The sequence below is a fragment of the Cololabis saira genome, chromosome 12 (assembly GCF_033807715.1).
Source record: "Cololabis saira isolate AMF1-May2022 chromosome 12, fColSai1.1, whole genome shotgun sequence".
Classification (NCBI taxonomy): Eukaryota; Metazoa; Chordata; class Actinopteri; order Beloniformes; family Belonidae; genus Cololabis; species Cololabis saira.
This window is the reverse complement of record NC_084598.1, coordinates 5,839,102-5,860,770: the sequence shown is the minus strand read 5'-3', so window position 1 is coordinate 5,860,770 and position 21,669 is coordinate 5,839,102. Positions and strand designations below refer to the sequence as shown.

The following is a 21,669-nucleotide window of genomic DNA, read 5'->3' as shown; positions in this document are numbered from 1 at the left end:
TTTTTTGTGATAATGCTTGTCAGTGTGGCACTTATGAAAATAAATGCAAAAAAATGATGGTTTTTAAATTGTTTATGATATAGAGGAACAAAACTTGACACAAAAGGCCTAATCTGCAATTAGTTACAAAGTTATGTTATGTTGAAAAGGTGAAGATGAACAAGATGAAAAGGTAAAAAAAAAAAACTATTTCTTTTGCCGAAAAGGTGTAGGCAGAAGCCGTAGCTTATAGTGCCGACCCTTTTTTCTTATGATCATAAATATGAGACATTACTCCGTGGAAACAAACAATACAGTAAGAAGACAAAAATAAGTAAGACAAAATATAAAATTGACGTTTCACATTATAGAATGTTTTAGATGGTATACTTTATAATTATAGTGTTTTATATTTATTTACAGTATTTTCTTTAAATATTTCCTTAAACTTGAAAATAGAACTACATATTTTTAGGTCGTTATTACAACTATTCAACATTTCTCTAGCCTTAATTGATGTACATTTTTTTTAATATTAGTTCTTGCTGTCATCATCTCAAACATGAGTTTCCCCCTCAGGTCATAGCGCGTTTCTTTTATTTGGAATAAATCCTGAATGCAGTTTGGAAGCAGTTTCTGCTGGGCTTTAAAGGCAAATAAAACAGTTTTCTGCTCTACTATATCATGGAATTTTAAAGTATTATATTTAATAAAAAGATTATTTGATGGTTTATAATAGTCAGATCTATGAATTATCTGTAACAGGAAAATAGGGTTGTATTTGTTTGTCTGCATAAGTGACTCTGTGCCCCTTCATCCATCATCTGAAATGTGAGTATATAAGAGCCTCAACATGGTTTTAGTTGGAAGTTGTGGATTTATTTCTAAACTATTGGCCGTCCCTGACTCTCCCCACAGACGAGTCTTCAGACTCCCTACTGTCGCTTTAAGAAGCAGCGATGCAGCAGACGCAGTCGCCTCATTTCATCTGGAGGCTCCATGGCTGCAGGATGGACTCTCATCAGGACCAGCGACACCTCTCCCTGCTGCTGCCGTCGCCGGGGAGGAACCCAGGAACCTCCACCACGACGCCCGGCGTCCAGCTGCCCCCACGGTACCGTGCCCGTCCCGGGCTGCTTTTGTTAGGGCAGGTTTGATCCGGGATTCCGATTATCAGCTGTATGTAGGACACATCTGCTGCTGCATGTGTTGGTCAGCGTGTGAGGCTTGAACCTGTTTGTGTTTGATGGGAAGTCCCCCCTGAGTTGTTGCCCTGCGTGGTTTGCAGGAGTCACCTGGCTGCAGCAGAGCCGACACCGACACTTTCTGACCGCCAGCTTTTCAAGCTTTCCCTGTAGGGGACAGATGTGTGAAACGCTCAGAGTGAAGCCCAGGATCAGTCAAGGACGATCTGTCCGTGCTGGGTTTGTGCTGGAGCCGGGTCTCGATCCCCCCCCTACCGGGGGATGATCATGAACGCCTCCACACTCTCACACTTACGTAAGATGATTGCGTATTTCTCACCAGCACTTCCCACTTGTTGCTCAGACGGAGGGAGGGGAGGTCTGCCCACCGTCCTAGAAATTAAATATAGGACTGAGCGAGACTCTTCCCCGACAGGCGTCTGCAGGGGCCACGGGGGTGTATCGATCAGCAGGAGAACCGGTGTCGTGCCAAAAAGTGATTGCCTGCCAGAATCTGATTTCTTCTGATTTCTGGCCGCGGGAGCGCGCACAGCAGCCCGTTGAGCGATAGCGCTAAAACGTCAGATTATGAAGCTCAAGAATGAGATTAAGTCATATTTAGGCAGAAACAACTTTTCATTAACTGTATTTGACCTTCAATCAATTTTTGGCAGGGAAAATGCCAATTTTGTGTTGTAATGGTCCTTTAAAAGAGTTAAAAGCAATCCTGTGAGTTTTAGTGTTTATATTATGAAGCTCAAGAATGAGATCAAATCATATTTAGGCAGAAATAACCTTTAATTCATTGTATTTGGCCTTGAATCAATTTTTGGCTGGTAAAAAGACCAATTTTCAGGGGAGAAATCAGATTCTGGCAAGCAATCACTTTTTGGCAGACAAAAATCTGGGATTTAGGTTGTTGGATAACATGGAGGGGGCAGGATTGCGCATCACCTTAGGGAGGGAGGGTAGCAATTAACATGCAAGTGCTTTCATGTCCATTTTAGTGCCGGTTTACATGTGACTCCCCTTCAGAGTTACATGTGTGATTACTCTACAGGCTCGTTATAGCCGGGGACTGGGAGGACACTTGTTTGTTTGAATCCATGCTTGTTTGATGTTTGTTGGAAACAACATTAGGGTGAGAAGCTTGAGAGGGGAAATTAGATGAAATTGTTGTGTTGGAGCTTTTACTCAGTGTTGATGGAAGTCTCCAAACTATAAAAACATGATGAAAACTGTGAATTATTTCTTGACTAGAGGGAGAAAAGACTTTTTTTTTTTTAACCACACAGGCACAAAACTAGTTGCTTTTGCTTGTGCATGAATAATGCATTATGTTCTCATGTATTGCAAATTCTGCTGAATAGATATTCAGCAGAATTTCTAAGGTGCTAAAAAAATACAACTTACATAAGAACTCTTTTTTTAACACTTTAGAAATGTTCTTTAAACATAATTTGAAAAGAAATAGGCAGATTTGAAACATGTATCTAAAGTACTGTATGTATGTCTGTATCTAAGTATTATTGTATTCACCAAATCAGGAAGCGAGGTCTGATGCAGGGTCGGCCCTGGGCCTGCATGCCCACAGCTCAAGTATTAGCTGCACAAAAGCTCATGCCAGCTCTCCTGGGGCAGAGAAAGCTGCCTGCCCACAGAAGTGAGTGCTGGGCTGTGTGATGGACTGGTGACCTGTCCAAGGTGAAGCCCTGCCTTCATCCCAAAGAGAGCTAGTATCCAGCAGACCTCGTGACCCTAAATAGGAATAAACATTTTTGATAATTGATGGATGTAGGGCTGGGTGATTTTGGACAAAAATAAAATCCTGATTTTTTTTTTCTCTGAAAACCCGATTTTCGATTTCGATTTCGATTTTTTTGGTAAAACTACAAAAGACAATGGAATAAATTGTTTCAAATATTTTATCTTTATTTTTAAAGAAAAATAGCAAACAGATTTCCCTATTGGGAAGGAAGTGCAATTGAAAGATACTGTAAATCCTCCTTGAATTTAGTAAAGTGACAACATTTACAATTTTCTTGACCAAACAAAGATGACTAGACGAGCTCTGTCTGTAATGCAGCCAGCTGCAAAAAAGGAAAATCGATTTTCCGATTTTCCTTTTTTTAACATCGTCTTGATTAATAAATCCGATTTAGATTTAAAATCGATTAATCGCACAGCCCTAGATGGATGATAACATAATACCACCTCCACCTCTTCTGTCAGAATGGAAATGGGGTTTGACTTCGAACTGCTCCTCCTTCAAGGTGAGATGATTTTCCCATGCCACAACGCCGTCCACAGGTCTCTGCGGTCTGCTGTCCACCACTAACAGATCCCACAACTGCAGAGTCATCGGAGGATTCCCACGGGTGTAGGACTCTCCACTTGTGCCGGAGGTCTAAGCTGTGCAGTGAAAAGAGAAGATGGGAGAGTCTGGTCTCCTGTGGTGCTCCGGCTGGTCAGACACACGGCCATTCCTTGAAAGAATGCCCGACATCTCCAAGAGCAAAAGAAAAGGAAGTCCAGTTCCCTTGTTTCAAACCTTTGAAAGTTATCCTGACTTGGACAACTGAGAGTCTCTCTTAACTTCAGCTTATCTTTAGCCTCATCAGTAAGTCCTTGTTTCCATCTTTGGAGGCTATTTTCTTCTCCCAGCTGCTCTTTGAGGCTTCTTGAGATCCAGGGCTTGTTCCTGGATAAGCACCTCACTGCCCTGGTGGAACGATGTTATCTAAAAAGTGTTTTAGTGCTATTATCCAGTTGACACAGAGCAGTCAAGTCTTCCATACAAAACCTTTTCAAAGCATGAGGTCTGAACACAATTAAAATAATCAGTTTTACGCCAGTTCTGACGACTAAAACAACAAAATAATACAGTTGTGTTAATTACAGGATATTGTACAGATGGTAAGGGTTATAAAATTACGCAATCTTTCCATCTGTTTCCTCTTGAGTTTTAAGAAGGATACAAAAGTACATTTTACTAATTGGAGGAAAATGTCATTCAATAATCTCTCTCTGCCCTGTTAATTAGGAATAATTGCCCATTTGTGACTCATTGTAGACAGGTAAAATGTCTCTGCCAGCCACCGAGTTTCAAATGGTCTCTGTTGGTCATTTGTCAGCGGTATTTAATCATGTTTCTAGTCTGGATGGTGTCGCTCTGGCGGTGGCAGCTGCACAGACCGTCAACTCACTGGCCCTCTTTGTGTCAGCTCAGAAAAGAGGCTTTATTTGCTCCAGGCCTAGACAATTTTTTATGAGGGCTAGACTGTTGTCACAGGCCTACAGTACACACACACACACACACACACACACACACACACACACACACACACACACACACACGCAGTCATCTGGGAGGAAAACAGAATATCACTCCCTGCAGTCTTTTGGGATTAGTTTACCTACATTATGAGTTGTGTGCAAATGTTGTTATGTTGTCCTTGGCCTGTTTGACTCTGACATTTTCTGCTTGTTGGACGGTTATGACAGTCTAGCGGTGATGGATGCCAGCGTTCCTCTCTAGAAACAGCAGTGGAGAGCTTAGACATCGCTTTTCCCATCCATGTCTCTCACTCCGAGTCGAAAGTCATCCTCAAGCCACCGCAGGTACCGTCCTCTGCTGCTTATACCCCCAAAACAACCTCAAAAACATCTTCCATGTCCTGTTTACAGATGTCTTGTTTTAATGTTGATCTCCCTGTAAGGCGCTCTGTGGGGACCAGTGGTGTCAGCGGGAGATATTCCCACAGTGACACGGCCAGTACGCAGACGTACCCTGGGCGGATGAGGGCTCCGGAGGGCAGCCCCAGAGCCCGGACCTATCCCGGTACTCCCGGGACTCCCAGGTACGCTGCTACTTTACACTACACTTCTCTTTACACAGTAAAGGTACTCATTTAGATTTTTAATAACATGTCTTATCGTCAAGTAGGAATGGGCGATATTTTACCGTTCACGATAAACCGTCAAAAAAATTCCCCACGGTAAGAATTTATCATCTCGCGGTAAAAACGATAAATTCCCGTTTGACATTTTTGTGTAAAGCTTATTTATGGTTCTGTGTTAAATCCACGCACAACTTCCGGGAAGGAAGGAAGGAAGGAAGGAAGGAAGGAAGGAAGGAAGGAAGGAAGGAAGGAAGGAAGGAAGGAAGGAAGGAAGGAAGGAAGGAAGGAAGGAAGGAAGGAAGGAAGGAAGGAAGGAAGGAAGGAAGGAAGGGAGGGAGGGAGGGAGGGAGGGAAGGAGGGAAGGAGGGAAGGAGGGAAGGAGGGAAGGAGGGAAGGAAGGAATTCCTGTTGATGACGTTTTTGTGTAACAAACATGGCGGATCTGAGAGCGAGATAGATTTATCCCATCCCTAAAAGGTACTCATTTAGATTTTTATTAACATGTCTTATCGTCAAGGGTGTCATCCAGGGTGTCATCTCATATCTTACATATCCATTTCCTCATTTAACATGCAAGTGGATGAACCAGACAGTCTTAACTGCCAGCAGCTCTAAATGTAACCGTGTGTTTCCCTGAGATGAGCAGCAGACATCAAGGCCTTTAACCAGCTGAGACTCCAACATCTCTCAGCTGCTCTTTTAAATGCACTGAAATCATGTTCAAAAAACGTCAACCCTACTGTGGCACTTTTAGCTCACAAGTGGGCTTCAGAGAGTTTTTGGTGTTAAATGAACACGCCGTGCCTTCTACAACTGAGGCTGAGGAGGAAACGGTCCTGAGGTGGGATGACTCAGAACCATGATCCTCCTGACTAAGGAGGAGAGGAGCCACACGGCTTGTTATCAGCATTCACTTCACAACCTGCATCTCTGCTGGTACAGGGATGCAGTAATGCCAGCTCGTAGACGGTACGCATTGTCGTCACTTTCCCTCTGGACCACGCCCCCTTTTCCCCTGAGTGGCAAAAACGGCTGCAACTAGTAGGGAAACTGTGGGTTAGACGGGATAAAAGCCGATTATGGGCTTAAATTAAAGGCAGTTGGACTTGACAGTGACCCGTACATTTACCCCAAGAACCAGTGGTCCATGGACATTAATATTTGGTACAGTTACCAAGAACCAGTGGTCCATGGACATTAATATTTGGTACAGTTACCAAGAACCAGTGGTCCATGGACATTAATATTTGGTACAGTTACCAAGAACCAGTGGTCCATGGACATTAATATTTGGCCACGAATCCAGTTTCCTGATATTTATATGTACTTCATTTCTACGCCCGGGAAATACAGGAAGCAAAGCTTGAAGGCTTACAAAAGTCTTGACGCTTGGTCCGACTTCAAGGCAGGATTTGTTGGTGAAATTAAAGTGATGAGGACACCGAACTTTATGATTTGACCGTTTAACGTTAGCTACCCAAAAATCCAACATTACCTGATACAAAATGGGAACCACAAATCCACGTTTCGGTGTCTGGAATCCAGTTGTTTCTGTGAATTGCAGCGATCCATTTGTCTCTCTTAAGCTTATTTTTCGTCAGTCTGTAAAATGATAACTCAGATTTCTTGCTAAATCTATGAGTACAGTCGATCGCACAACAGCTCTTTTTCATTTTAAATGTTTTCCAGTTGCTCAAACTGAAAGTTTAAGCTGCCACTCAGTCTTTCTGACACTCAGTATTTCTGACACTCAGTCTTTCTGACACTCAGTCTTTCTGACACTCAGTGGGCGTAACCGGCTGTGAAGTCGCATCTGTGACGTCATGCACATTCCCTCTATGTAGAAAGGGAAGGCTGGTTTTAGAAGAATATATTCTCCTTCCCCAAACAGTATCTTTTTCAGGAAAGATGAAGCCAAACGCAATCCTGCGTCTACTATAAAAGTATAGCTTTGGAGTAGAAGAGGTGTGGACATTGAGCCTGTCCACAGTAGAAACATCGGGTACATCATGAAATCATAAAAACATGAAAAGAAGAGCCAGATAAAAGAGTCAGTTTAAATGAAAACTGGATGTTTACATGAGTTTGTGTTGATTCAGGTTTCAGTTAAAGCATACGGCGTGCAGCGACAACCATGGGATCAGGCCGCCCACTCCGGAGCAGTACCTCACCCCGCTGCAGCAGAAGGAGGTGTCCATACGACACCTGCGAGCCAGGCTGAGGGAAAACGTGGAGAGACTGCAACACAGGTGACTCTTCCTCTCCTCCCACCTCTTTTCTCACTGTTGTGATCAGTAGTCTGGCTCTGCAGCTGTGTGAAAGCAGCACATCCTCTCAACCGCTTCGCTTTACATTCCCGTCATTAAAACAAAACACAAGATAAACCATAGTACATAGTTCATCTGGTCTTAACATTTGTAAATAAAACCTCAAATTAACAACGGTGCCCTGAGATGGACCGGCCCCGGTTTACCCCTGATGGATGGATGGATGGATGGATGGATGGATGGATGGATGGATGGATGGATGGATGGATGGATGGATGGATGGATGGATGGATGGATGGATGGATGGAGGGATTACAGTTATTACTGATCTTTGCTGGGTCATTTTGTTCTGTGTGGTTCAACTTTGTACAAATAATCCTGAGACGACGGTTTTCTGGGGATGATGCTTAAGAATGGCCAATAATTGGCAAACTAATCAATTTGCCAACTGGTTAATCAGTCCACCAATAATTTCCTTCTCTCATAATAAGGAGACTGAAAAAAATATATGGATGGTCATTTAAACTTTGATTGAAAAGAAAAAGAGACTTTAGGTGTCTTATACATTTGCACGGTGGGTACTATATAATAAGATGCAGTTATTTCTTTAACAAAAACTCAGCTAAAATGCAGAAGCATCCTTCCCTCCAGACATTGAGAGCATACTGTACATAGCAGCCAGGTGTCGCTGCTCAAATACATCTGGTTATCTGATTATCAACAATGTTGAACATCTCTAAAAGCAGTTTCGAAGTGAGTTGATCTGCATCGTTCAGGTTGATTCTGATTCTGATCCTTGTCAGCACAAACACGTCATACCAACGGTCCAGCACAGCAGTAGAGAGGTCATGATGTCGGGGACCTGGATATCAGTCTGTTGACCTGGTTGACCCTCTGTACACCAGAGCATAAATGTGGAGCTGAAGATGGTGATGATGGTTATGCCGTTGCCATGGCTCAGGCGAAGTGCAGACCTCAAACTTTGGGCTGTGGAAGAACCTCAAAAGTAGCGGGGGGGATTTCTATACAACATGGGACACTTGTACAGAAAACAATTAATTCAATTTATGGCCATTAAAATCGGTTTATCAAGTCAATGATATACAGTTTTGCACGTCCAGTGCTTCTGCATTTAGGCATCGTTTGTAGATAAATAGCTAAAGTGTAATATGCCGTGTGTTTTGGATGATTGTATGCTTCTTATGTAGGAGTGTAACAATATGTGGTGCAACGAAATTTCGTGATACAAAAACGTCACAATACGTGTCGTGGAGGTGACAAACTGTATCGTGATATTGGGTTATTAATATTAATCCATTGTGTTGACTAGTAACGCGCATCCGACCGCGCCTCGACCCGCGGACCAAAATCTTACTCCGCTCAGAAGAAACTAGTCCCGTTTTGAGCTCTGAACTTTTACTGATCTAAGGCTGGTGTAGAGTTAAGCCTTACCTTATTAAATTAAACCTTTTTGGGGTCGTGAGTAGGATAAACACGGGGAAACTTCTGCTGAGTTCCAGTGTACTTTAATGTCCGCTCAACAGCGTAGGATTTTAGAACATCAACACAGCACCTAGTGCCGTACTGTGGCGTATCACTCCGCCCAATCTAAAACAGACGAATCACTACAGATAAACTGACTAGTGTCATTATAGTCCCTGATTTACATCAGAATATAAAGAATAGATTTATAAAATAATCAACCCTGAATTACCAAAATAACCTTCTTAACTAAAATAAATCTCCTCTTACTTATTCTTACTTATTCATGCTCATAAGGTGAGCATGAATCAATCTTTTTTTATTTTTTATTTACTTTTATTTATTTATTTATTTAATTTTAGTTGTTACATTTCTGGAAAAGAAAAAGGTCAATTCATACATGAACTACAGAAACTATTCAGTTTGTGGGAAAATATTTGTACTTGTATGAAACTGAAGATGCATAATGCAAACCTGACATTTACTTTTAGTTCAGTTTGTGGAAAATGGTTGGCCTGGCTTTCTCTTTAAAACTTAAACAGTTATAAAACATTACAAACTGTAACAATAGGGCAAATGCACAGCATTGTTTTGTATTTTGTGTCTTTCAAATAAAAGACCATTTTTTTCCAGTCATATGTTCCTCATTCAAGGTTGTTAAAAAAAATACTGCTATAATATCGTATCGTTATCGTGACCTCAATATCGTGTACCGTATCGTGAGATTAGTGTATCGTTACACCCCTATTCTTATGTCCACTTCCTTTGCTTTCCAACATGTTTACTACGACACTGACATTCAGCTTTTGTCTTCCCTGTCTCAGGGATTGTGAAATAGAAGAACTGAGGACCCAACTGTACAAGATGCAGGAGGACTGGATAGAGGAGGAATGTCACCGCGTGGAGGCTCAGCTGGCCCTGAAAGAGGCTCGTAAGGAGATCCACCACCTGCAGGAGGTGGTGGAGTCCGTGAGGTCCAACCTGGGCGTCCGAGAACAAGACAAACACGATCACAAGCCATACCCGGGGCTGCAGGGGGCCCGGCCGGCGGGGAAGTCCCGCTCCTGCGGCTGCTCCCCGGCCAGCACCCTGACCCGCGGGGCCAGCTGCACCCGCCAGAGCAGCGAGGCCCTGCAGGTGGAGCGCGCCTCCATCTCCGCCTCCACCTCCACCGCCCCCGAGCTGGGCGGAGCGCCTCGCCCCGCAGGACAGGCCCCCCTGCTGCTGGAGGCGGCTCTGCTGTCGGAGCCGCTGCCCCGCCAGGCCTGCCACCTCCGGGGCCCCCCGGCCGTGGCCCGCTCCTCCACCTACGAGCGTCTGTGCAGCGGGGGGGCGGTGCTGCCCGTGTCCCACTCCTGCCACACGCTCAGCAGCAGCTGCAAGTGCAGCGGACACCCCTACGTGCCCCACCACCACCTGTTCCTGCACCTGCCCCAGGAGGAGCCCCCGGTGCCGCCCTGCTCCGGCCCGGCCGCTCACACCAACCCCGTCCGGGTTCCTGCCCCGGAGAGGAGGCCGGAGGTCCGGTCCCAGGCCTGCAGCCCCACCATGAGCTGGCTGTGCGAGGAGGGCGGAGCGGAGTCTCTGAGCGTCATCTCTCTAGCCCCAGGAGACATCACCCCCTCAGACCCACAGCTGTTTCCACCGTCTTTACCACTGCTGTCCCCCCCAGAGCGCTCCCTCAGCCTGGAGCCGCTGCTGCCGGACCGACCCCAGGTCCGGTTGGAGCCGCTCACCCGCCAGCCCCAGCCCGCTCGTCTGCTCCCAGTTCAGCCCAATAACACGGGAGAAGCTGCAGGGGCCGAGGAGGGCGGGGACTCCCCGGAGCGCTGCCACTGGAGCCGCTACTTCCTGGTGGACCTGCTGGCCCTGGCGGTGCCGGTGGTGCCCACCGTGGCCTGGCTGTGCCGGGGCGTTCCCCAGGAGGTCATGCCCGTGTATCACATCGGCTCTCTGCTGCGAGGCTGCTGCGCCGTGGCCCTGCACTCGCTGCGGCGCCAGGGCGCAGGCCGAGGCTGCCGGCGCAGCAGCGTGGACGGGACTACTACAATCTGACACTTTCAGCCTCCTTTCACATCAATAAAACAATGTCAGACCTCGGCAGATACAACACTGGCACGGCTGTTGGATCCCAACCCAGCGTTGGATGTCTCCTCTGACGTGGGAACAAATAATTAGCTCTAATGCTTTCATTTCTCCGGTATAAGTTCTGCTACTGCCTGCACTTTAAGTAGTTTGTCTCTTGACTGAAATTTGCATGCAAGCCACAATTTCAGCTTCTTTTTCTGCCCTCGACATCGGTTTCAATGAGGCAAAATATACAGTACGCACCGTGAAATGAAGAGGAAATTACATGAAGCTGATACTCCTCTTTTTGGATCACTACACTGGAAAAAAAATGGCATGGGAGTCAGAATAATAAAACCCCTTTGGCATCAGTTACATCCTATAAAAAAAATAAAAACAATTATAGTCAGCACTTATTTGGCAAGTTTAATAATACAGAATACAGATTTAAAAAAAGAAACATTTTTGTATTTCATTTTTGTAATTCAGTCACGAATAAAATTAAAGACTATATTTTGAAAGCAGTTTAACCTCGTGCGAAGCGGAGCATGTGCATAGAGCCCAGTACTCAGGAGCAGAACAGATTAACATATATTTTTGTCATTAAGCAGGCTTAGAAAAAGTGCATGTGTTTTTATTTGTTTCTGTCATAGGACATTTACCCGACACATAAATACAGGAATGTGTTTGCAAAACTGCAGAGCAAACAAAAAAAAGATGCAGCTTGTTGCAGGTTGTGACAGACGTTATTTACGTAACGAAGATCCAGGTCAAGCTCACGGGAAAATGAGACTCTGCTTTTGGTTTTTTAAAGCTTTTTGTTTATAGCATTTGGCTCTAAAAATAAGTGTGTGTGTGTGTGTGTGTGTGTGTGTGTGTGTGTGTGTGTGTGTGTGTGTGTGTGTGTGTGTGTGTGTGTACATAGCTGATGCCGCTGCTTCAGTCATGGAAGCAGTTTGCTCGAGTCCATAATTCAATATTTCAACATCTGTGATGCCGTTAGCAGGAACTTGTGTTTTAAGGCTGAAACATGCACTTTGTGCTCCACGTGAATGGATAAATGTCGCGGTTTAATGAAGAACAGGGTGGATACATTTTGTTTTTATGTGCGATCAAGATGTGTGCAGAACCCTAAGTAAAGATGAACATTAAAGTTGTCTCATTGCAGGCTGCTTTTTTACACCTGTATCCAATAAATCATGTCTCAAATGCAACATGTATGATGCTTATGGAGCAATATCCTCCAGAGATCTTTTCAAGTTTATAAAAACATAAATATGTGCCAGCTTGAGGAAAAGAGGTCAGTTTTATTGTAAACTATGATTCGTGCATGGTTGGATTAACACATATTGCTGTTTTGAACCTTTCAAATCATCCCATGTTCACAGATGCCCAATCTAATTTTTTTTTTAAACTGCTTATCCTCACTTGTAAAAATAACATTGTTTAATATTTGATCAAGGAAATGCAGAGCAGCGGGAAATCACATGTGAGAAACAGATGCTTTTGCTAAAATACTCTTCACGTCTTGGGGGAGAAAAAAAAAAGACAGAAAGAAAGAAATTGTGATCACTCTTAAACTCTTATGGCCAAGAACGTTTTTATTCGGTTGTAAATATTACACCAATAAAGTTACTTTTGACATGAATAAAGAACTAATGCTGCAGTAGAAGAAAAATCTTACACGTGCTAAGAGCTGTACGCTATTCATGGCAACACGGTGATGCGTTGGTTTATCCCTGGGTATTTTCCTTTTTGTAATTTACTCAGCAAGTATCACAAAGGTTATTAATAGAAATATTGTGTCAAACAATTTATTCTCATCTTCAAGACAATTCATTACCCGTGATCAATACCATGTAGTTGTAAAGGCCACAAAGCCACAGGAATGAGACTGGTTTACTATTTATGACACCTATCGAAAAACATGCTCCTGATGGCAAAAGCATTCTGAGATCAAATAGTCAAACGTCAATTTTATGTCCAAAAACAGAAAATAAATCATAAAAATAAACATCACTATAAAAATACAGAGCGGAATATGAAAAAAAAATAATAAATGGGATGAGATGGCCTATGACTTATTACTGTTGGAATTCAAACTATAATAAGAGTTATAAAGTATTAAAGCAGGTGACATAATACAATGTATATCTGAGGAGACGAGGATGACCTAGTGAAGCTATAGACATAGGTCCTATGCAGGAGTCAGGAGCAGGAATCATCTGTGAACATTTTCCCCCCATCTTCCCAAGACAGGAGTCAACCTGCAACGAGATGATGAAGAAATACATCAAATAGATTCCTATGTCACTATTTTGAGAGGAAAGGCAGAAATAATAGTACAAGACGTTTAAAGTGCAGCATACAGGACTGTCTCAGAAAATTAGAATATTTTGATTTTCTGTAATGCAATTACAAAAACGTCATACATTCTGGATTCATTACAAATCAACTGAAATATTGCAAGCCTTTTATTAATTTAATATTGATGATCATGGTTTACAGCTTAAGAAAACTCAAATATCCTATCTCAAAAAATTAGAATATTCTGGGAATCTTAAACTGTAAACCATAGCAATATTAAAATAATAAAAGGCTTGCAATATTTCAGTTGATTTGTAATGAATCCAGAATGTATGACATTTTTGTTTTTGTAATTGCATTACAGAAAATAAAGAACTTCATCACAATATTCTAATTTTCTTAGAGAGTCCTGTACACCTCAGTCTCTTAATCAGCCATTAGAACTACTGAAGTCACATGTTTCAGGTGTACAAGTGAAAACACTGCAAATAACTACTGGATCCATCCTCCACACCAGGATTTCCAGTTATTCATTTGTTTAAGACCTCATGTTGTCTTACAAATGAAAGGACAGCATCTCTTAACTTCTTTACATGCTGTAGTCTGCATCACTAACTCCTTGCACTTTAGATACTTGGAGTGGACATGCTTTTCCAGGACTTTTGATCATCAAACACGTTGCAACGATGAGTTTCAAACTTCATCCTAGGTGCAGGAGGAGGATGTACGAGGTGGTGCAGGGGGGATGAAGCTTAGCTCGGAGCAGCCGGCTGCTGCTGACCGACCATCGCCCACACACGCCGATTATTCCTGATGTTGCCACCAAAACCGATCAGAAATGGGACGTCCTGCTCGCCCGCGGCTCCTCCGGTCTGTGTTGAATGAAGGAACCGGGAGTCACGGAGGATCCTCTCAGGACCTTCTGGCGGGAGCCGGCCGGGACGTGCAGCCACTCACCCCGTGATGCCGTTAGGCCGACCCGACTGCAGGCCAAGTCAGCCAGACTAAAACGGCTTAGTACGATTGACATTAGAGCACAAGCTGCAGCTGGCTCCCTAAGCCTGTTGGTTCTGCCCGTTTGCAACATGCTGCTGCGCCGTACGAGGGGAGAAAGCCTCCTCACCCCTCAGGAAACGCTGGTAGAAAGTCAACCAATCAGATTAACACTCAGAAAATCCTCATCACTTTTACGGAAAGAAGCATAACTTTCTTCATCGTTGGAGTGTAAACTGCTTAGATGTGTGTATTAGTACTGCATTTAAGACAAAACAGGCGGGAAATGACATCTGGCGTCCCTTTTAAGTGTTACTTAAATATCTTACCCTGAACATCTGAGTGAAATAAAGTTGAGTGCACGAGTTTCAGGCTTCCAGGCTGAGCAGCTCCACGTCAAAGGTGAGAGTAGCGTTTGGCGGGATGATCCCTGGGTGACCTTTGCTGCCGTAGGCGAAGTCTGGCGAGCAGACGAGCTTCGCCCGCTGACCGACGCTCATCTGCGGACAGACAGACAGATTCAAGGATCATTCAGTGTTAGAAAACCTGGATTTATCCAGAACATTACCAAGACAAAGCAAGATGAAGTTACAGCTTCTCAACAGTTGGAGGTGTCATTTCTGGGAGTATTTGCAATTTGAAAGGTCTGATCTTCATGCAAACTTGCTGGGACGTTTGCTATACCGACATAATCCAACCTGCAGTCCTTCAACTGACCACCAGGGGCCCCGAACAAAAGTCAATCTAACTAACTTTGCAACAGAAACAAACATTTGGAGGAAGTGATTCCAGGAGAACTGACTCGTGAAGACAGTTGTGGTTTATCTAGGTTAACTAAAACAAACAAAATCCAAACATGTAAACATGTAAACAAGACACGCACGCACGCACGCACGCACGCACGCACGCACGCACGCACGCACGCACGCACGCACGCACGCACGCACGCACGCACGCACGCACGCACGCACGCACGCACGCACGCACGCACGCACGCACGCACGCACGCACGCACGCACGCACGCACGCACGCACGCACGCACGCACGCAGAAGCTACCTTCACCCACGACTAGGCCTGTGTTGAAAAAAATTGATTTTCCGATTCTAAATCGATTCTCATATTAATTCCTAAAAATCAAAAAAATGTCTAAAGATCCATTTATTTATTTTTTAATGATTTTCGCCAGGTGAACTTTAATCCCAGTAGTCGGACACACAGTTTGTCATGACACTTCTGAAAAATGCCAGGTGCTTCATGGCAATATGTGTGTGTGGTGACAGAATAAATTAGATAAGCTAAAATGATTTGTTTACTGCATGAACTGTTGCAATTTATTTCTTTTTTCTACTTTAAATGGATATTGAAAGGCCTGTTTGAGTTATTTATTTCTTAGTTATTTCACAATAATTATTGTGAACTTATTATTTCACTAGTTATTTTACAGTCATATAATTCAGGCAACAGCTCAAAAAACATTTTAAATAACACTAAGCCAAATCAATATCTGATCGAATCATGATAATTGATTCTGAATATTAAGAATCGGAATCGAATCGATTCTTGACATTTGAATCGATCCCCAGCCCTACCCACGAATATAGACTAGTAGCATTGTTAACCAGCTCTATCTGGCTGGCCGTGGGCCCGGACCGTGGGCCCAGACCAAGGTCCGCACCGCCACCCCCAGACCCTCCAGGTGACCCACAGACTAACTCTGCAGGACTTCGGCCAGGACCCAGGTCTGATGGAGCTGAAAGAACCTCCATGAACGTAATGCAGGTCTAGCTCAGCGTGAGCGTTGCTCCTGCTCCTCCGGGCTCTCTCCAACCATCCGCCCAGCTCAACCCCAGTGGAACAACTCCTCTTTCCAGTGGTCGGAAAGAAAAACAACAAAAAACTCCTCAGGAAACCAAGAGGAGACATCACTGGAGGCTGGCCAAGCTCCTTTTATACAATCCACCAGTTTTATCCCAGACCCCCCACTACTGGGAACCAGATATAATCTAGAAATGGTCTTAAAGTCTTCCCAAAACTCCCCAAAAGCCTCTGGCTGCTTCCAGCCTTCTTAGCTTCTATATGAGCAGTAGGGGTGGACTTATATGTTCACACACTTCTGCTTTTTGGATAAGGTATTGTTGAAATAAAACACTGAATCCTATGATATACCTTACATTTGAGGTTATATTTTCTTAATTTTAATGACCATTAACCATTTGTTCTTGGCCTGTTTGACAGTTTTAAACAAAGACCTTTGAACAGAAGAAATGAGCACTTAGCAGAATGTACTGGGAAGGAGATTTATTAAAAAGGAGCCATTAAACCAGGTGGGATTTAGCAAGTGATCCGATTTTGGCACAGCACCGACTTGTTAATTGTTGTTTATCAGTCAGTGGAAAACTGCTTGTGAGCTTCTCTGGATTCGTGACTGATGAACTGGGGAAAGTGCACTCACTGAGTCCAAACGTGTTTGTTACAAAGGATTTGTGATCAGAGGAAGTGCATCCTGGTCAGTGATCCCGCCCAGTGTGGCTGCTATACGCTGTACAATCGCTGCAGTCTTATACCATCACTACATCTCAGCGTATGACTTGGATCTGTCTAATCTTGTTGAGTCTATAACCCGATCTGGAGGGATGCAGGTCTGTGTCATCAGCATGTACGGCTGTGCTAGTGACCAAAAAAAACCTGAAAATGAACTGCGCTGTAGTAGAAAAAATAAGTGACGCAGGAGAATGTGGTCCAAGAGGCCAACGTGGGATTAAGTCTGTGTTGAAAAGATTGATTTTCTGATTTTAAATCGATTCTCATATTAATTCCTAAAAAAAAAAAAATCGATTTCACATGTCTATTTTTTTTTTCTCATTACATTACAACTTTTGGTATTTTTTTGTTTATGCCCAAAAAAGGAATGTTTTGTTGGACACGACCATAACTAGTGCCAATGTTTTTGCCTTTAAATATGTTTAAAAGGTATGGAAACATTAAAGTTTTCAGTTATAATTGCATAAATTGTATATATTTCTTTGCTTTATTTAACTTCTTGTGGAGACATTTGCATAAAATGCTAAAAACCAAATTCTCATAAATGGGAAAAAACTAAAAGCGATTTCATCCGTCTCTGTTTCCTCCCTGGATCTGTTTGGTAATTCTGACCCACATGATGTTTCTGAAAGCAGTTCTATCAGCATTCTGGGAGCTGATTGGTCCTTACAGCATCATTAGCTGCTATACTTGCTGCTGAATCTCAATATAATACTAGTATTCATACGTTACATAACTATACAGTCATATAATTCATGCAAGAGCTCAAAAAACTGTTTTACTAACACTAACCCAAATCAATATCGGAATTGAATCGAATCAAAGCGCGAAAATCGGTAGCCGGCTCTTCTTCTCTGAATCTCCGTTGCCGTGGTTACCACCTGGCAGTTGATCCAGCGCAATAATATTAAAGATATCAGGCAATTTGACCCAACTTGTTTTCTAGGTGTAGGTTATCACTTTTAATGTACACTTGCCAGCCAATCAGAATCAAGTATTCACACAGACTGTGGTATAATAAATAAGATATGGCAGGTCTGCTCCTCAAAAGGCAGAACTGCCATCCCAACATGCATCACTGCATCACAGACCACACATCCTACTAAAGAGGTTGAACTACAAGCCAGCAAACCATAATTTACATAATGATGACTGCTTGTTCAAGCCACATCCATCCAGAGTACCAGTCCTGGTGTGATGTTTCCTGCTGAGCTCCTCCAGATCACTGAAGCATGTTTCTGACCTGAGATACTCCTTCCTCTGATCACCTCCTGGTTGATATTAAACATGTTTCTAACCTGGTTGATATTAAACATGTTTCTAACCTGGTTGATATTAAACATGTCTCTAACCTGGTTGATATTAAAGTATATCTCTAACCTGGGCTACTCCTTCCTCCCAGCCTCTTATCACCTCCTGGTGTCCGATCTTGAACTTGAAGGGCTTTTCCCGGGACCTCGAAGAGTCAAACACTTTCCCATCCGCCAGCGTGCCTTCAGAGGAGGAAGGAAACAGGAAACAGAGCTGGGTTAGCAGGATCGAGCAGGAGAAGCTGCAGACAGAGTTAAACCAGCAGCATCCCTGCTAGCGTTAGCCACATTAGCTCCGGGGGGCAGCAGATCCTCAGGTCCGGGGCCGGTCACACCTGGACAGGTGATGGTAGTGGTGATGGTGGTGGTGCTGCCGGCAGGCAGGTGTAGGTGTGAAACACACCAGACACTTCTGTGTCCGGGCGGGGGAGCAGTAATAACAGCAGTACCAGCAGCAGCACCGGGGCTAGCAGACACACACTCCGCCTCCAGGCGAGGCTCCAGCCCTGCTGCTGCTGCCGGGGAGGGTTTACACCCGACAACCCCCAGTAACCCCGCACCAGTCCCGGTAAAGACCCCGCACCAGGGGGTAACGGGGGTAACGGGGTAGCCCTGCGGTCCCTCACTCACCCACGTAGTGCACCACGACGCGCTGCCCCTTCTTCGGGAAGGTCCGCCCTGAAACAGCAGAGAGAGAGAGGCTTTAGCCGGGGGAAGCGGCTCTAACCCCGGGTATAGTCCCGGGGACAGTCCGGGGACCCCGGGGCCCGGCCCGGCGGGAATGTGCGGTCTCACCGTCGCCTGGCGTGATGGTCTCGATCTCCACTCCCATGTCGTCTCCGCTCGGCTTCCTCTGGACGAGCAGAGCTCGGCTGGGCGGAAGGAGGAGGCAGGGCGGACCGGGGGCGCGCACGGGGGGCGGGGGCGCGCAGCGGAGGACGGGGCGCGCGGCCGCGGCGCGGGGGCGCGCGGGGGGCGCCGGTGTCGGTGTCGTTCCAAAAAGTGATTGCCTGCCAGAATCTGATTTCTTCTGATTTGTGGCCGCGGGAGCGCGCACAGCAGCCCGTTGAGCGATAGCGCTAAAACGTCAGATTTTCAGATTATGAAGCTCAAGAATGAGATCAAGTCATATTTAGGCAGAAACAACTTTTCATTAACTGTATTTGGCCTTCAATCAATTTTTGGCAGGTGAAAATGCCTATTTTGTGTTGTAATGGTCCTTTAAAAGAGTTAAAAGCAATCCTGTGAGCGCTAGTGTTTATATTATGAAGCTCAAGAATGAGATCAAATCATATTTAGGTATGATTAAAAGAGCCACAAAATAATAATAATAATAATAATAATAATAATAATAATAATAATAATAATAATAATAATAATAATAATAATAATAATAATAATAATAATAAAATGCCTACTGCCCCCCCTATTTTGTTCCATTTCATATCAGTCTTTTTTACACATTTTCTTCTTCATTTCTTCTTCACTAATTTATCAAATGGCAGTAAAATGTATAGTTTATACATGTAATTTTATGTTATCAATAATAATAATAATAATAATGTAATATTATTATCATTATTAATAATTAGTGGTGGGGAAAAAATCGATATTGCAATATATTGTTGCACTCTCTGTCGCAATAAATAATCGATAAACTGATGGCAAATATCAATATTTTATTACAACACACATAATGGATTTACGCGGTTGTCACCGCACTATTGTTCATGCACTTACATTTGTTCAGCTGTTCAGTGTTTACATTTACAAGCCTAGGAGGCAGTGAGGTACGATGCAAATGCACTTTCTTTGTAGGCTACATTGAAGGAAGTTTTGGCATTGAATAAATGCATAACTACGGACGGTTTCCTTTTTAGGAAATCCAGGTCCTGGTCCAGGTTTCTTCCCTCCTAAAGGGGAGTTTTTCTTACCACTGTTTGGCTTAAGCTTTTTCTCCCACTAGGGGAGTTTTTACCTGCCATTCTTTGTTATGTTTATGTAATAATTTTGGGGGTCATGTTCTGGGTCTCTGGAAAGATCTACAACCTGATGTAGCTTTTGTGGCTAAATCATGTCAGCCATCATTGCACAAAATCCAGTTTATCCCCTCCCTCCGGGGGGCCTGTTGGCAAAATACGTCATATCTTTTAATAGTCTACGGTGGACAGAGCAGTTTTATCTGCAGGTAAAGTGTTGGTGCAACAGCATCAAAGCCAGAGGTTCAAAGAAGCTGAAGAAAGCTGAGCTGGGGAATCCTCTCACGCCCGTGGTGACAGTGCAAAGAGGAATGTAGCATAAGTTATCAAATATACGGGACTGGATTGCACATCCTCATCTGCAGGAAGAGAGCTTCTCCCCCCGTCGCCCGTCTCCATCTGTCCCGGAGTGGAGAAACCTGGAATAAGATTCCTGTTAGATTATTTTATTAGTTTAAGGTTTCAGCGTTGTGCTCCATAAACATTAACTGAACCAAATCCCTTCAAAACAACGAGTCAAGACACTCAACAAGATAGACAATCTAAGTAAAGTAAAAGAAAACAAGTTCATGTGTCATGGTTTGGGTGTTTAGTTCATGTTTTATTTTGAAACCCGTGTCTTTGTGTTTAAGTTTTGTCTTGACTTCCCTTGTTCCCATCTGCCCTGATTGTCTGCGCCTGTGTCTCGTCAAGCTTTCTGTGTATATCTTTCCCTTGCTCCCTGCTGGTCCGTACCGTTTCCTTCCTCCACGTGTCATGTCAGGTTTGTATGACGGAGTATTAGGGCCAAACTAAGACAAAAAAAAAAAATTACGAGAATAAAGTCATAATGTTGTGAGAATAAAGTTGTAATAGAATAAAGTCGTAATATTACGAGGATAAAGTCGTAACGGGGCAGCTCTGTCTCTCCGGGCAGGCTGGCCCCCTGCCGGGTGGGGGTCGTTGGCCTGAAGGGTGAGGGCCTCCTGGCCGCGTGTCCGGCCCGGACCGGGTGGCCGGGGATTGCCTGGGTCGCGGTCCGCCGGCGCGGGATCCCTGGCTGCTTCTTCCCGCGCCGCGGGGGCCCCGCCCGCGGACCCCCTCGGCCGCCGCCGGGGGGTGGGTTGCCTCCCTCCTGCTTCTCCCCTCTGTGGGGTTGCCGGTGGCCTGGGTTCCGGGCTCTTCCGTGTCGGCCTCTGGTCTCGCGGGTGGCGGGGTTGCTCCCCCCCCTCCCCCACTATAGATACACTTCAGGTGGAGCTTTGTTTGGTTTATTACACACACACACACACACACACACACACACACACACACACACACACACACACACACACACACACACACACACACACACACACACACACACACACACACACACACACACACGCATGATCATATACATACACACACACACACACATAGACATACACACTGGCTTGTTCACCTGCATGCTGGCTCTCTAGTTTTTGGGGTTAGGTAGCGGTAGCGGTAGCTTAGCTCAGACTGCGATCAGATCTCAAGATTTAGGTCGATTGCTGTTGTTGTTTTGGTTGGCTCCGTGCCGGTTTCATGTTTTGTTTGTGGTTTTTTGTTGCAGATTTCCAGTGCGTGTGTTTCCGTGTGTTCCTGCTTCCTGGATTGGCAGTGGATGTCGTCACCCCCCCCCCCAAAAAAAAA

The 21,669-nt window shown here is 44.3% G+C and overlaps 2 protein-coding genes across 3 annotated transcripts in view; one reads left to right on the top strand and one right to left on the bottom strand.

The window, feature by feature from the left end:
* Positions 1-971: 971 nt before the first annotated feature.
* Positions 972-21,669, top strand: part of LOC133456711 (syntaphilin) — a 104,313-nt gene continuing 83,615 nt past the window's right edge. The window contains exons 1-5 of one of the 2 annotated variants that reach the window (XR_009783816.1): positions 972-1,093; positions 4,668-4,784; positions 4,883-5,023; positions 7,165-7,314; positions 9,639-11,730. Coding sequence is in view for 1 of the 2 variants with exons in the window: in XM_061735257.1 (XP_061591241.1) it covers positions 4,741-4,784; positions 4,883-5,023; positions 7,165-7,314; positions 9,639-10,869 (1,566 nt within the window). In the remaining variant the exon portion in view is untranslated. Of the gene's footprint in view, positions 1,094-4,667; positions 4,785-4,882; positions 5,024-7,164; positions 7,315-9,638; positions 12,076-21,669 lie in introns of those variants that run through there. The other variant, XM_061735257.1, reaches the window with a different exon arrangement.
* LOC133456713 (peptidyl-prolyl cis-trans isomerase FKBP1A-like) lies at positions 12,457-18,940 on the bottom strand. The gene is made up of 5 exons (XM_061735259.1): positions 18,830-18,940; positions 18,665-18,712; positions 18,105-18,217; positions 14,511-14,681; positions 12,457-13,148 (listed from the first exon to the last, which is right to left on the bottom strand). The coding sequence occupies exons 1-4, from the start codon at positions 18,864-18,866 to the stop codon at positions 14,550-14,552; spliced, it is 330 nt and encodes a 109-aa protein (XP_061591243.1). The 5' UTR covers positions 18,867-18,940; the 3' UTR covers positions 12,457-13,148; positions 14,511-14,549.

Excerpts from the sequence above, each read along its gene's own strand:
- LOC133456713 (XM_061735259.1), bottom strand. The coding sequence starts at position 18,866 with ATGGGAGTGGAGATCGAGACCATCACGCCAGGCGACG. Across the intron at positions 18,218-18,664 it reads CGTCGTGGTGCACTACGTGG|GCACGCTGGCGGATGGGAAA; the intron begins GTGAGTGAGGGA and ends CCTCCTCTGAAG. Across the intron at positions 14,682-18,104 it reads GGGAGGAAGGAGTAGCCCAG|ATGAGCGTCGGTCAGCGGGC; the intron begins GTTAGAGATATA and ends GTCTGTCCGCAG.